The following is a 12,588-nucleotide window of genomic DNA, read 5'->3' as shown; positions in this document are numbered from 1 at the left end:
TAGGATTTCTTCTTGTCCTTTTATATCCGGTGTCATACCTTATGTTGTTATACTCTTGTGTGTAAATGGTACATCTATCCCTTTATCTCGTGATTCAAGTGATATTTTATGATATTTTTTTGCTATGCCTTGAAGTTCTGTGTCAACCATTAGATATTTACGTGGGTCAGTGATAGATGCAAGACCAGAGTGGACAGTGCAGTGGGTTTAAATATAAAAATTTAAGAAGGAAAAAATATTTTAAAAAATTAAAATATCTGTTTCGTAGGTATTTTTGCAGAAATTCCATTTTGTCAAAATACATGGAAAACGGATAAATGAATGATAACCGGTGTGTTAATGTATTTTACAATATACAGTTTGAGACTCGGCGTATAAATCTACCACATTTTATCGTTGTATAAGCATGATATTTATTCAATAAAATAGAATCATAATTTTTTCAAAATTTATTCTTAAAATACATCATTTCTGGTAATGTTATATATATTTTTTGGTAATGTAAAATACACCATTTAAGCATTATTCTTTATATTTTTTGTTTTCAATTTTAATTTATTAATATTTATATTCATATAATACGTGTAACACTTGCTATTATTAAAAGCTTTTTTTTTTTTAAATCTATTTTTAAAAACACAAGCAAACACACTAAAATTCTTAAATTAGTTTTTAAAGATAAGTAATATTTATTTTCAAAAAAGCAATTCTAACCAAACATACATTTGATTCCTTAACTTAGAAATAATTCCACATCTAAAGGCTTCTTGATGTAAGTTTTCATTTTTTATCTTTCACAGTGACACCTTGGGCCCAGCCCAAAACATAGAAGAAGGGTTTCAACTTTGGAAATGTATATCAACCCAAATTAAATGAATCCAACCCAATGTTGGATCAGTATCCACCACCCGTACTCTCTCTCTCTTCTTTTTCCATAATTAAATTTTCTTTTCTTTTTATATTAAAATATCATTGTTTTTGCTTCTTAGTTTTGATCCTGTTATTCCCTCATCACATCTGAATATCTCATGCCGAAGACCGTGCGTTGAAATCTAACAAGCAATCGTGTTTTGCTACCTTCTTGCCATCATCAAGGTACGTTACTTTCTCAGACTAACCTTTCCCCAATCGTGGTTTTGTTCTTAAAGTGTTTAAGCTAGGGTTTGCTGGATCTGATTCGAATACTTTTCCCTCAGGAATTTCCTTGTTGGGTTCTGGTTAAATTTCAACAGTGTGGTAGAAAAATCCTCTTTTTCTAAGTGCGTGGGTTGGTTAGTTGAGTTGAATTGTATTGGCCTTTATCATTGGCGAATTTGATTAGGTTACCCATAACTGGTATTTTCAGATGTCTCTGTACTAGTATTGTGAATATGTTTAATTGCTGTGTGTTCTGCCCTGTATAAAGTTTTTTTATTTTTTTTTATTTTATCATCACGGTTTATTCTTGTACAATTGGCCCTGTATTTATCAATCCGTGTTGGGTTCATGTTGTGTCCACTTCATTCAGCTAGTTTCTGGCACCTGAATCTGTTAGGAGACGCACCTACTCGATCTCCATTGTCGTCATAATCTTTTCTAATGATAAAAAAGTAAGGAGATTTGAAGAATAATTGAAAATGGATTAGAAGAAGAAAAACAAGAAACAAAGAAAGCAAGAAAGGAAAAAAGAAAGAAATCAAGAAAGCGAGAATGCAAGAAAGAATGACACGGGGTTATTTCTTTGCATCTTATGTATATTGTTTCTTGTGTAGGTTCAAAATGGACTATCGATGGACCAATGGTAGGCAGGAAACCGGTGGCCGTGACAGGAGGCAATCTAAGAGGGAACAGGTAATTGATGTTCTTTCACTGCAATTCTCTGGTAGATGGAAGTGTGCATGTGTGTGTATTATTTATTTATTTTTGTTAGTTGAAACCTATAAAATGTGTAGCCTTTTTGTACTGGTAAAATGATACTATGTGTCTTCAAGACATTGTGAATGCATAATTATTACTGTGATTCCCATTGTATTGAGATGAATTGGTTTTGCAGGCATATGAGGAATCTCTCATTGAGGATTTGGCAGAGGATTTTCGTTTGCCAATTAACCACAGGCCGACAGAAAATGTTGATCTGGACAATGTAGAGCAAGCATCTCTGGACACACAGTTAACATCATCTAATATTGGCTTTAAGCTTCTCCAAAAGATGGGATGGAAAGGAAAAGGTCTTGGGAAGGATGAACAAGGTTTGCACTGTATTGTCACTTTCTTTTATATTTATCAATTTGTTTCTCTTTTTATAAAAATCCACGTAATGCATTTACCCATCATTTTATTTTCTGCTATGCTCTTCTTGAACATCTTCCAACCCCTATTTGTACCACCTTCATAGTGTTGTTACAACCTTCCTTTTATGTCTTCTTTTGCCCTTTCTCTCCTCTGTCTCTATGGAGTGGGTGGAAAGAAAGAAAAACTCTGTAACATGACTTGAATCTTGTTAATGCTGCTAATAAACTGAGAGATTTTATTTCCCAAATCATGTATTGTCATGACATCTATTACCTTGCAGACATTTAAAACCCAAGACTTTGAAGCTTGCTGTTTTTGGTCTATAGGGTTACCTCAATCCATAAATCAACACGTAGTAGTAGCAGTTTGTTGTATGCATGGCAAAGATTATTGTAATTTTTGTTATTTTGTTTCAGTATTTAAATTGGTTTTATAATTGTATACAGTAAGGATCTTCGCAAATGTGTCTGGGAGAAGAGTTTTCTTTAGTTTAGGGGTTTGGTTGCTTTGTTTATTGAATCACCTATGTATTTGCTCCTACCCCAGTGGAACATGGATTTTGGCAATGAGTTCAATTGTTACTTTCTTTCAACATTAATTTTATAAGTTCCTAAATGTGGTATGCTTTGTCTTAGCTTTTCAAATTGATTTGGGCTTGTGTGCAGGAATCATTGAGCCAATAAAATCTGGGATTAGAGATCCTAGACTGGGGGTTGGGAAGCAAGAAGAAGATGATTTCTTTACTGCAGAAGAAAATATCCAGCGGAAAAAACTTGATGTTGAATTGGAGGAGACAGAAGAACATATGAAGAAGCGGGAGGTATGATTTATAACTCCTTAGTAGTTGCTCTTAGTGCAAAACAACATAGTAGTAATGAGGTTGATGTTTATAATCTCTCAAACCTGCACCTCATAGCAGAAGGCAGCATATAGCCTATATGCATGTCTTTTGACCGGATTGGTATGTCATAAGGAACCATCAACTTTGGAAGATCTTGAGAATTTCCTGCAGTTTTTATTACCTGGTGGCTTCTTCTGCCTGCTTCGTGCACATTATGAAAATTCAGGTGTTAGCTGAACGTGAGCAAAAAATTCAAACTGAAGTGAAAGAAATCCGAAAGGTGTTTTATTGTGATCTCTGCAACAAGCAATACAAGCTGGCAATGGAGTTTGAAGCACACTTGAGCTCTTATGATCACAATCACAGAAAGGTTAGACAGTATAACTAAACACTAACTTGGTACTGCTGTTGTCAACTTGATTCCCTAATTGGCTTAATATGCTTTTTCTCCTAATGCAAAACCCTTGATGTTTAATGCAGCGTTTCAAACAAATGAAGGAAATGCATGGTAGTAGTAGTCGGGACGATAGGCAAAAGCGAGAACAACAGCGTCAAGAGAGAGAAATGGCAAAGTTTGCTCAAATGTATATATTTGCTCCAGTTTCAATTTTTTATTCTCCTCTACCCTTTTTGTTTTGGCCAAGGGTGGGTGGCCAGATAGGGGGTCCAATATTCTAATTCTTACCAACTTTTCATGTCATCTTTGTTTTTGTTTTCCTTTATGTCAATCAGTGCTGATGCTCAAAAGCAGCAACGACTTCAACTGCAAGAAGAGTCTGGATCAGCAACAGTTTCCTCTGAATCTAGAACTGCTACAGCACTCACAGATCAGGTGCAGCGAAATACTTTGAAGTTTGGGTTTTCTTCTAAAGGCAGTGGCTCCAAGGTATGTCCACTTTAAAAAAAAAAACAGCGGTTGTCCTTATATAGTACTTGGGAGTTTGGAATGCTTACAGCTTTTGTATATTTCCGTGGTGGAGTTCTTGATGCTGTTTTGTTCCAATTCTAGGCTTGATATTTTCAACCCTGCCAATCCATTTAGTTCTGCTTTTGCATTCTTACAAGGTGCAGATTTATGTATAAATAGAACATATCTATTGGTAACACCATTTTCTTTTTCCCCAATGTCTCGCAGATTACAATTGGTGTCAAGAAGCAAAATGTTGCAAAGAAGCAAAATGTTCCAATCTCCTCTATATTTAGTAATGATAGTGATGATGAATAATGTAAAAATGCAGTGACGTACCAGCGTGATGACATATCTCCTCCAAGAGCGTGATTTGGTTTGCATTAGATGTTTTATTTGATATTTATGGCCATCCTCAGTTCAAGAGGAAGATAACATTTGGGATTGTGTGTAATTTGGAGAGTTTGTTAGACCAAAAATGTTACTTGTTATGTTTGCATGGATTTTATGTTTTACGTGAGTGCCATGGTTTGTTAAGCTTCCATACTTACACTGATACTTAAGACTTGAATCACGATGTTAACAACATAGATGTGTAGTTTAGAATATATTGCAGATGAAAGTTAAATATTTTGACCTCGCTACGATGGCAGAAGAGTGTAAAACTTTTCCGCTGCTTGAAGCATCTGTATATGATACATCAGCCTTCAGCTAAACCTGGATGCCATGATTGTAGAAAATGAACGTGCCATCAAGCATCTGCATTAACATCAGGCGATACATTATTGAAATGTTTTTTTGGTTTGGTTTTATTGTTTTCTTTTTTGTTTTCACTCTGTTACAAATTTGTGAAATTAAAAAATAAAGTTATATTTAAAAAAAAATTAAGTAGAAAGTATTTGTTTTAGCCAAATATTTCTTTGAAGTGTTATTTTTATAATTAAGTAATCGGAATTTGTTGTTTGAAAATGAGTTTGCCATGCCAGCAAGTATGTGTGCATTATTAACGGCGGAGGTTTTGATTATTTACTTTTTTTGTTGAGAGTTTCTATAACAATAATCAGAAATTAGTAGTTTTCAAATTCTTATTTGAAAAAATCTTAAGAGTTGAAGGAGCGGTCGAGAAGATTTATAGAGGGTAAATCAGTTTTTTCAGCCATTGGTTTGCATGACATTAAGAAGAGGGTGTTTACAACAATCATTTCTCCTATAACAGCAAGCCAAAAACCCTTCTGATATTTGTCTTTTCATCTCTCCTTTAGCTTTCTGTTAACATATAATACAAGTTTATAAATACCTTTAAGAATTTTTTATTAAAAATATTCTTTATTTTTAATAGATTTAAAATAAATACTTCTAAATAGATGTGTATACAAGGCAGTCGTCATCGGCTAGAAAAAAACGGTACAAGGTTTCGCATCGGTATCCTAATTCTGAAAGGGACAAAGGGCATAATATTCGGAATGAAACGCAAGTGGTCTTTCCACGTAAAGGCAGACAACACTTTCAAGTGGATATTTCTACGTCTTTAAATGGATAAATACATTCGTGATTCCATAAAGTGAACCTGAGCTACAATAATTGTTACAACAGCTTATTTACACAGTACACCAACAATTATTAAAATGCTTGCAAAGATAGTCCTCCATAAGGCTAATTAGGCAGCTTCGGCAAAACCAACTTGGAGATTTCCGTAGTCAAAGATGGTGTGATATGCCCTCATGAAAACATCGCCAAGAATCCTGCATGCATATAGTACCATCAGAGTATGGAACAACGCTTAAAACATTTTATGTAATTCGCTTGATTCATAGTTGTTCTGTACCATTCTAGTGTGTGCATATGTGGTTTGGATAAATCATTTAAAAAAGGTAATATACCATAGTGGACCCCGTGGAGCAGGAACATCAAAAGCAATAAACCCACTAAGACAGACTTCTGTAACGCCTTCTCCGGTTCTCAAAATATACTGAAAGCACAAAAAGCATTCTTAGAATCACAAAAATAACTAAACAATTAGCCTTAAACTATATATAGATAACAACATAATTTGTAGTTCAATTTGCTTTTCAGTTTTAGTGTGTGCTCACATCGTTTGGAATGCTAATACTGCTAGTTTTTCTTTGTACTTCAATTACATATTGGCATAAAAGCCAAAAAATTGTTCAAGTTATTTAGGTACTTCCTGACTTCAATGTTCTTTTGACTCTTGCAGTACATTTCTGGAAGTATAATCATCCACCGAAGCCACAATGTAACTTAAATTATGGAAAATTAAAACCCTAACCTGCTCTGGTGTAAGGACAAAAGGCTTGTCTCCAATTGTGAATGTAATGCTTGGCATCTGAGAGAGACTATCACAGCTTATCACTGACTCTCCGGATGGACTTGGAAGGCTCTCACACAGCTGCCAGTGATCAAAACAAGCATTAACCACATGTATAAACTCTAAACCATACAAATATGCATTACTGCTTCAGCTTTTGAACCGGATAATTCAAAGGGATTACTTGATTCACATAGTTGAATACTCTGTCCTTTGTTGCCTTCTGTCTTAGTTGATTCTGGATCCAAAGAACAAGCATCTGACAAGAAGAACACAAAGGAGTATCTTTTGCTGTCAACTCGGTCTGTTCCTTTTCAGTCACCATCTCAATTCCAGCACTGGAAAAAAATAGAATTCAAAGTAATTTAGGAGTCTGTTTCATCCAAAATATTGCAGGCTTGCAGCATGAGTGAGGTCAAGACCTAAACTCTCCCGGTGGCAAAAGAATAAATTAATAAGCTAGTAATTATGAATATAATGAAGGTTCCTTGACATTTTTCTTTTGTTTAAAAAACCTTTTTATCTTGGAATTGATACTTCTGACTTTCTAACCTTTATAATCAGCAAAAAATCATCAAACATCCCTCCAATATCTTCAAATTATTATCAAATGGACGAGCAATGAAACAAATACGGTGAAAAAGGCATAGTGGTAGCAAAAAATAAAGACCTTTCTAACCTCTTGGATTGATCCCTTTTGGAAGAACATAAGCCAATTTGAGAACATATGTTACCAGGTTCCACCTACAGAATAAGATCAAACTCATTTAGGTCCATAGAGAGGAAATGCAAATGGGAAAAAAGATCACAAGCCAAAAGTCATGTTCAATGCAAAACTTACCCCTGATACCAAGAGATCCCATATCATCTCTCCATATTGAGAAACGACTTCCTTACATTCTACACTAAGAACCCCTTCAGCTCCGATAGCATGGTTGATTTCAGCCACGACAGGCTGAAATTAATGGTTAACAGAAGTTATAAATGAAAATCTACAAGCAAAAAATCTTCAGAAAATGGAAGCACATACAGTTGGACCAGCAAGTAGAGATGTTCCTGAATCCACAATAGCTGCACAGCCACCCTCACAAACACCTAAAAGTAACATTGATATACTTCAGAATTAGATGTACTATGGGATCAAGCATATGCAACGAAAAGGTAAAAAAATATCATTGCACAAACATTGATGTAAAGATACACTTTGTTAACACTTGCTAGACTGTATTTCCTCAAAACATTCAAGTATGGGAATGTAAAAAATTCATTTTAGATTCACTCCTTATACCATATTCCAAATCATCTTAACCACTCAATCACTCCCATAGTGAATCCCCAAAATAGAACTATCTAATTGTTGAGGAACAATAAAATCACCTGTTGAAACATCTCCAATGAAAAAGTCTCCCATTTCAATCTGAAAAAGAAATTTTTCATAACAAGGAATTTTCTGATGTGAATAATTGCACATTCAAAAGGAATTTCAAATCAAACTAAATTTGATTTTGCTAACCTGCCAGTAGCCTTTTTCAGTAACTGGAACATATGTGTGGTTTCCTTTGAAGTGCTTTCGGTCAACACCACCAAAAACTATTTCACCACCTTTTTTCGCATTTGGATCCCCATTTAGCCAAAAAGAGAACACCTTCTCGCCGATAAGATTTTGCTGCACCATGTTATACCTATGATTTTATCATGGACAGGTCAATTAAAGGCACAAAAAAGATTCACAATACTTCACTCTAACATGGAAATCAAATATGAATTTTTTAAAAAGGAAAAATGAAATCAGATATAGATGAAACAATAAAAACCAGGTTGAAACACACCATACTGGCACAGCATTTTCAACTGAGATCTCCTGAAATCCAAGTCCCAGTATCCCATCAAACTTTGCTGACAGAAAGGAAAGACTTCCTTCTCGGGTAGCCTCAATGAAATCCTACAGTTTACAATATTGACATTTGTAAGTATTGTTGTCTACAGATTTGTACAATCTATATTGAAGTGGAAGCTCATAAATAAAGTACTCACCTGCTGCTTGGCAACAACGCTGCCAACTTTAACATTATCTTGACTGAAGAAACCAGATATTGATCCAGATCCATAGTTTATTTTGCATGATGTTCCTGGTCAACAAGTTGATAGATATGATGAAACTTACATTATATGGCATATCATAAGGTATACAGTATCATGTAATTTAATCCATGATGTCATAGGACCACTACAATCAAATTGAATAATGAGAGCTGGCATTACCGTTTTTGGCATATGTTTTGGATTTCTTTGCTTTGTACCAATTATGGGTATAGCAGGCAAGCTGCAAGAGAGCATTAGTCAATGAGATATGCTTATATGTACATGGTTGTGAAGACATACAAGTTAAGTTGAACTCACAGAAAAGTAGCACTTGGATGATGGAACCCAAAGGTTGGAACTACCAGTATCAAACACAACAGTAAAGGTCTGAGGGGGTGTGCCAATTCCAATCTCACCAAAATATTGAGCGTCCAAGTAATTCTTCAAAGGTACAATATCACCACTCGACTTGCTAAACTGATTGTGTGCACCCATCATTGGTCTTCCTGATCTCAGACCTTCTCTTGCCTTTCTAGCAGCATTAATACTATAAAGATCCAGAGGCCTCTTCTTCAAACCAATTCTCATAATTCCAAAGGAGAAAGAGGGGAGAAGGGAACATGTTAAAGCCCATAAACAGAAAGCCACCACTAAATGCTTTTGCCCCATGACCAAAGAAAATCTGTCATACAAGGTAATCAAAAAGTAAGTTGAGCTGGATACAGTCCTAATTTTACAAAGAAGGCAAGTAACCATGGAACAATAAAGGAAATAGACAGTTGAGACACTAAGGAGGCATTTGGTAGAATGGAAAATTTTCATGCATGAGAATCATGGTTTTTGGGAATCATAAATTCTAAGAATCTATGATTCCAGAAATAATTAAATTTGTTTGGTTGGTTATAAAAGTTTTTGAAAATGTTTATAAATGTTATTTGAAAATCAAATATTTTAATTGCATTAACTAAGCAAATTAAGATTGCGTAATATTTTTACCACAATAAAACATTTATTTTAAATCAAGAATGTTATATTCTCACCTATCCAATAGAAATAGTTTGGTAGGAAACTTGTATAAAAAGCATTCCCATGTTTTAAAGGAATGTTATTTTTTAGATGATAAACTAAACATGAAAAACTAACATTCCCAACTTTAAATTCTAAAAAAGTAAAAGATATTTTGTGTACGAAACATCTCATAAGTGTATGTTTGGATCTGTGCCCATAAACCTCATTCACCAGAAAAATTCATATCCAACGTGTAGAAGCTACTTCTATTAGTTTCTGTGTGACGTGGATCGAACTCAACGTGATGACGAGAATCAAACATGCGCTAAGTCCTCACAGTCTATTTTCCCCACAGCCAGTCTAACAGATAAATATATATTCTTTTCTGCAGACATCTAACTGTTCCAGTTCCAACAGTAATTACTCCTAAAATCATATTCTTGTCAAGACTAAACAAGAAAATCTTTGGCTTTATAAACAAGCTAAAATACGGTCATTCACGATACTTAAAAATAAAAAATAAAAAATAAAAAACTAAGGAGTACCTTTTCCACGTTTATTCAACGAGGAAAGGAAAAGCTATTGCTAAGATTGTATCACAAACTTGTGAGTTATTATAACCAAGTACCAACGTTATTTATGGTTGATTTATTTCTTTGTCCTCTAGGCAAGTCATACAATTCGACAGTCCTCTAAGAGAAAAGTAAAAAGGGCATGGGAAAAAAATAATAAAGAGAATCAGTTCAGTCTACTAAAGCTACAAATACAAGATCCTTAATACCCACATGCCAATCATGCGAACAGATTCTTAAGAATCAGGAATGAAAAGATAATCAATAGATGTAATTTGAAGTCAACTGGATTGAACTCATCATGCTTGAAGATCAAAAGATTGAAATGATAACAGAAACAAGATGTTATAGATAGGAATCAACTGGGTTGAACACACTAAAATGATAAAAATAATTTATAATAAAAAAATAAAAAGCAACCTTGGTTAGCTTAAAGCTACTGCAGAAGGTGGTGTTACTGTTGTGAAGGCAACGCCCCAGTCCCCAGAGATGAAATGGAGAGAAGTTTGGAGGAAGCAACCAATAATATTAGGAGGTGGAAGGTCCTCTCCTCTACTAATTAATTAATAATTTAATGGATGCATATGCATTGCTCTATTCATTGTTTGCTTCTTCTCTCTGCAAACCCAACCAAAATTAATATTATTATTAAATAAAACAAAAATTGCTTTGAAAATATCTGCTTCACAACAAAATACCACGCTCCAATTAATTGTCCCTTTGCAATTACGATTGTTGTTTCGATTCGCACTCGCTCCCAAACCTTGTTTTTTCCAAATAAATAAACAGTATTTTTGGTTATTTTTAATCAAACATAATTTTTTTCCTTAACAGTGAAAATTATTAATTATGTGATGGATTCAAAGTTTTATATTTACCAACAACGTGTGTAATGATATACAAGCTAGAAATTTAATCTTAATGTATGAAAAAATATTTATCTATATCAAAAGTTTAGTCATTAATTTTTAGTTAGAAATATATTTGTTTAACAAAAAAAATTTTATATTTAATTTTATTATGAACTTATTCTTTAAAATAAATGTTTTTTCTTACACCTTAAATAAATGTTTTTTTGATACCACCTTAAAATAAATTTTATTTTTTCATCACATCATTTATTATATTTAAATATGAAGAAAAATAGATTAAAAAAATTAATACTTTATAAAGTGTTGTATAAATCGTTATACATATTATCACTGTTATTAATATAAAAATTATTTTTTTAATACATCTTTGTTTTTGTTTTTTTTTAATGTTTTCATGCACAAAGGAAACAACCCTTAAATGAGATACAAAATAGCATTATACGTAACATATCAAATTAAATTTATTAGTACTCGCTTTTGATTCCTTCTTTTGTTTTTTCTACGTGACGACAGTACATTTTGGTTGGCTTTGCTTTATTATTTTGATTGATAAGTTCATATTGGGAGTGAGGTTTTAGTGATCATGATAGAACTTTTGACTATTATTTGATTCACCATTAGAAGGGAAAAAAAGCGATAGAATAAGTAGCTTTTCCGTTGTGAAAAATATTATAAATATAAGTGATAATGATGATGTTAGATAATATTTACAATTAATTTTTCATTTCCTGCTATAACCATTTTAAATGGGATGTTACTAGGATTCTTTTATTCGTAAGTGGAACACAAATGGTAGTTACTACTTACTAGTTAGGGGCTCACTCCGGTTGAACCAATAAGATTTAAGAATAATACGTGGAGAAATTATCTTCTTAAATGTTTACAAAAACTGACTCTGAATATTAATTTTAATTTATATGATTTCTGCTACGCATTACGCAACCTTAATGTGACTAAAATATTCCTCCAGTTGGAGAAGTTGGTGAGGGGATTAGACTTTTGATAATTGATACCTATTACAGATAAGATAAGCAAATTTCAAAATATATAGATATAGATTATCCACAGACAATATAAATATGCATTATAATTATTATTGACTTTGTATAAATAAATAAAAAGATATATTAATAATGAGTTGTAATAAAATATTTTCTATAATTATTGAATCCATATTAAAATAAGCCTATATTCAATATTCGAATGTTGTGCCCTAAATAAATTATATCTCTTATGATTTCTCTGTTCTCATACCGATGAAAAGATATTAAATAAACACGTCACACTCGTTTTATATGATTTAAATTAATTTTTCAAATTAAAATTAAATTTTTATATTTTGCAGTTTTGTTAACCTATCACAAAGCTTTTATAAAGAGAATTATATGTTTATAATAGGATTGTACAAAAAAAAAATATTATGGTTTTGAGAAAGAAAAAAGGAGAAGAAAAGATGAATAATATAATATAAAGATGTGAAAAGAATTGTGTAAAAAAATCTTATAATTCTTCTTAAAATATAGAAGCAATAAGGTGTTATTATCATTACATGTTGTGTAAGAAATTACCCAGAACTTTCCATATTATGGCATTCTTTTCCTTTTTTGTTAGTTTGCTTTTCTTTTTGGTGAAAGGGGTTTTGTCCTTTCCTGATCCGAAAACAAATATTTAATTTTGGCTATAAAATATAAAATGATTGAAAACAAATA

The 12,588-nt window shown here is 32.8% G+C and overlaps 2 protein-coding genes across 4 annotated transcripts; one reads left to right on the top strand and one right to left on the bottom strand.

Annotated features, from left to right (window-relative positions):
• Positions 1–915: 915 nt before the first annotated feature.
• Positions 916–4,556, top strand: LOC109797842 (D111/G-patch domain-containing protein). The gene is made up of 8 exons (XM_020357989.3): positions 916–1,095; positions 1,752–1,830; positions 2,033–2,228; positions 2,937–3,091; positions 3,339–3,482; positions 3,593–3,696; positions 3,845–3,998; positions 4,248–4,556. Exons 2-8 carry the CDS (start codon positions 1,759–1,761, stop codon positions 4,335–4,337), a joined length of 915 nt encoding a protein of 304 aa, XP_020213578.1. The 5' UTR covers positions 916–1,095; positions 1,752–1,758; the 3' UTR covers positions 4,338–4,556.
• Positions 4,557–5,507: 951 nt separating this feature from the next.
• On the bottom strand, positions 5,508–10,621 carry LOC109797728 (aspartic proteinase). 3 transcript variants are annotated; one of them, XM_020357849.3, is made up of 14 exons: positions 10,428–10,621; positions 8,746–9,109; positions 8,608–8,668; positions 8,380–8,474; positions 8,175–8,287; positions 7,859–8,027; positions 7,723–7,762; positions 7,376–7,440; positions 7,187–7,300; positions 7,016–7,089; positions 6,530–6,683; positions 6,307–6,426; positions 5,900–5,988; positions 5,508–5,761 (listed from the first exon to the last, which is right to left on the bottom strand). In XM_020357849.3, exons 2-14 carry the CDS (start codon positions 9,094–9,096, stop codon positions 5,677–5,679), a joined length of 1,530 nt encoding a protein of 509 aa, XP_020213438.1. In that variant the 5' UTR covers positions 9,097–9,109; positions 10,428–10,621; the 3' UTR covers positions 5,508–5,676. The 3 variants fall into 3 exon arrangements, with proteins under 3 accessions (XP_020213438.1, XP_082933844.1, XP_082933845.1); XM_083077718.1 differs by lacking the exon at positions 10,428–10,621 and adding an exon at positions 10,221–10,246; XM_083077719.1 differs by lacking the exon at positions 10,428–10,621 and adding an exon at positions 10,221–10,246 and having other exon boundaries at positions 7,025–7,089.
• Positions 10,622–12,588: the final 1,967 nt, after the last annotated feature.

This window comes from Cajanus cajan, chromosome 6 (genome assembly GCF_000230855.2).
Source record: "Cajanus cajan strain Asha chromosome 6, NIPB_CcT2T_4, whole genome shotgun sequence".
NCBI classification, from domain to species: Eukaryota; Viridiplantae; Streptophyta; class Magnoliopsida; order Fabales; family Fabaceae; genus Cajanus; species Cajanus cajan.
This window is presented reverse-complemented; position numbering and strand designations above follow the sequence as displayed.